The 2,566-nt window shown below is 35.0% G+C and overlaps 1 protein-coding gene across 1 annotated transcript; it reads left to right on the top strand.

Moving 5' to 3' along the window:
• The first annotated feature begins 1,620 nt into the window (after positions 1–1,620).
• LOC122430871 (60S ribosomal protein L17-like) lies at positions 1,621–2,243 on the top strand. The gene has a single exon (XM_043451791.1). The coding sequence runs from the start codon at positions 1,661–1,663 to the stop codon at positions 2,213–2,215; it is 555 nt and encodes a 184-aa protein (XP_043307726.1). The 5' UTR covers positions 1,621–1,660; the 3' UTR covers positions 2,216–2,243.
• The last annotated feature ends 323 nt before the right edge of the window (positions 2,244–2,566 follow it).

Raw genomic sequence — 2,566 nt, 5'->3', positions numbered from 1 at the left:
ACTGAAGCGACTTAGTAGCAGCAGCAGCAGCAGCATCTTATTTACAGATTAAAGGAGAAAAAAATAATCTCAATATCTCAACAGAGGCAGAAAGATTCTACCATATTCAAGATCCATTCATTTTAAAAGATAGTATCAAACTAAAAATAAAAGGGAATTTCATTGATCTGATAAAATGTACCTATAAACAAACTACAGCAAACAATATTAAATGATGAAGCATTAAAAGTTTCTTTCTGGAACTGGTCTCATAGTGATGATGTTCACCATTACATCTACTTAGTTTTATATTTGAGTCTTAACCTCAAACTAGGACATAAATTATACTAAAACTATAAGAATTTAAAAGTTTATCAAATTTTTCATAATTTTAATTGATATAATTGTATTACTTGAAAATCCAAGTAGAAGAATTATTAGAAGAGGCAAATTAAAGACATTGTGGTGAATTATAAATTATTAGACTATATAGTTTAAATGATTATGAGTTATGCAAAACTGTTGCTTACAAAATCAATATAGATAAATTTAATACTACTTTCCAGTCACAAACAGGATAAAAAAAGCTAAACAAAGTGTGACAGCACCACCAAAATCTATAAGATATCTGGTACTGAGCCTACCAAAAATTGTGGAATTCCTCTAAGGTGGAATAATACATTTTACTGAAATAAATAAAGAAACACAAATAGAGAAAAATACTATTCAAGCATATGAAGAGTCAATATTTTAAAGCTATCATTTTTGCACAAATTTCTATAAGGAGGCAATAGTATTCCAAACAAAACACCAAAAAATGTTTTAGTATGTTTGCAAAATGATTCAGATTCTTTATAATAAAGATACATGTGAGGAAAATAATAAGGTAAAAGAACTGTTCTGTCAAATGTCATAAATTACCATAAAGAAATAACAGCTAAGATAGTGTGATACTGGCAAATAAACCAACAGATAAAAATAACAAGCCCAGAAACAGAGCCACCCAAATATGGCTTCAAATTTTAACAAAGGTGCTAATGCAGAACAATAGAAAAGAGATGACTTTTCAATAAATAGCACTGAAGGAATTGGTTATTACATGAAAAAAAAATAAAGTTGATTCACTATATCATACACAAAAGTTCCAGTTAGATTAAAAATTTGACTATGAACATATGAGACTATCTTCATGATTTGTGGAGACAATCTACAAAAACCACTAAGCATAGAGTAGAAATGAATACATTTTGCATTAAAAGTAAAATTATTCTTCATCATAAGACACTATAACAATGTGAAAAGATGTAAGAAGATATTTGCAACACGTATAATCACCAAAGGGTATGAATTCAAAATTTATTAAGGCATTTTATAATCTACTAAGAAAAAGACAGATACCCCAAGCAAAATTGAGCTTAAATAGGGATTTTACCAAAGGCTAAAGTCAAGACTAATAGCATGTAAAGGAAAGCTCAGCCTCATTTGTAGCCAGGAAATTGCAAATTAAAGTCACAAGGAATGATAACTATACCCCTACCAAGTTGACAAATCTAGACAAATAGCAAGAGATGTTTAAGGTTGTGTAAATAATCATACATTCCTGTTCGAAGGCTAAATATTTACAACCATATAAAAATTTATTTGGACTTTTCCGGTAAGCGGCCTGAGCTGACCCTTAAAAATGGTGCGCTATTCACTCGACCCAGAAAACCCCACAAAATCATGCAAATCAAGAGGTTCAAATCTTCGTGTTCACTTTAAGAACACTCGTGAGACTGCCCAGGCCATAAAGGGTATGCATATCCAAAAAGCCACCAAGTATCTGAAGGATGTCACTTTAAAGAAGCAATGTGTGCCATTCCGTCGTTACAATGGTGGAGTTGGTAGGTGTGCACAGGCCAAACAGTGGGGCTGGACACAGGGTCGGTGGCCCAAAAAGAGTGCTGAATTTTTACTACACATGCTCAAAAATGCAGAGAGTAATGCTGAACTTAAGGGCTTAGATGTAGATTCTCTGGTCATTGAGCACATCCAAGTGAACAAAGCCCCCAAGATGAGGCGCAGGACTTACAGAGCTCACGGTCAGATCAACCCCTACATGAGCTCTCCCTGCCACATTGAGATGATCCTTACTGAAAAAGAACAGATTGTTCCTAAACCAGAAGAGGAGGTTGCACAGAAGAAAAAGATATCCCAGAAGAAACTGAAGAAACAAAAACTTATGGCCCGGGAATAAATGCCGCAGAAAATAAATGCAAAAAAAAAAAAAAATTTATTTGGCATTATCTGTAAAATTAACCAGGGCTTCCCTGGTGGCTCAGAGGTTAAAGCGTCTGCCTGCATCTGCCTTTGTCTACCTGCAATGCAGAAGACCTGGGTTCGATCCCTGGGTCGGGAAGATCCCCCAGAGAGGGAAATGGCAACCCACTCCAGTGTTCTTGCCTGGGAAATCCCATGGACAGAGGAGCCTGGTGGGCTACAGTCCACGGGGTTGCAAAGAGTTGGACACAACTGAGCAACTTCACTTTCACTTTCTAGAATTAACCATCTATATATTCCTTGACCTAGGAATTTCAGTCTCAGATAT

The sequence above is a fragment of the Cervus canadensis genome, chromosome 29 (assembly GCF_019320065.1).
Source record: "Cervus canadensis isolate Bull #8, Minnesota chromosome 29, ASM1932006v1, whole genome shotgun sequence".
NCBI lineage: Eukaryota > Metazoa > Chordata > Mammalia > Artiodactyla > Cervidae > Cervus > Cervus canadensis.
Note: the sequence above shows the minus strand (reverse complement) of the source record. Positions and strands in the feature narration are given on the sequence as shown.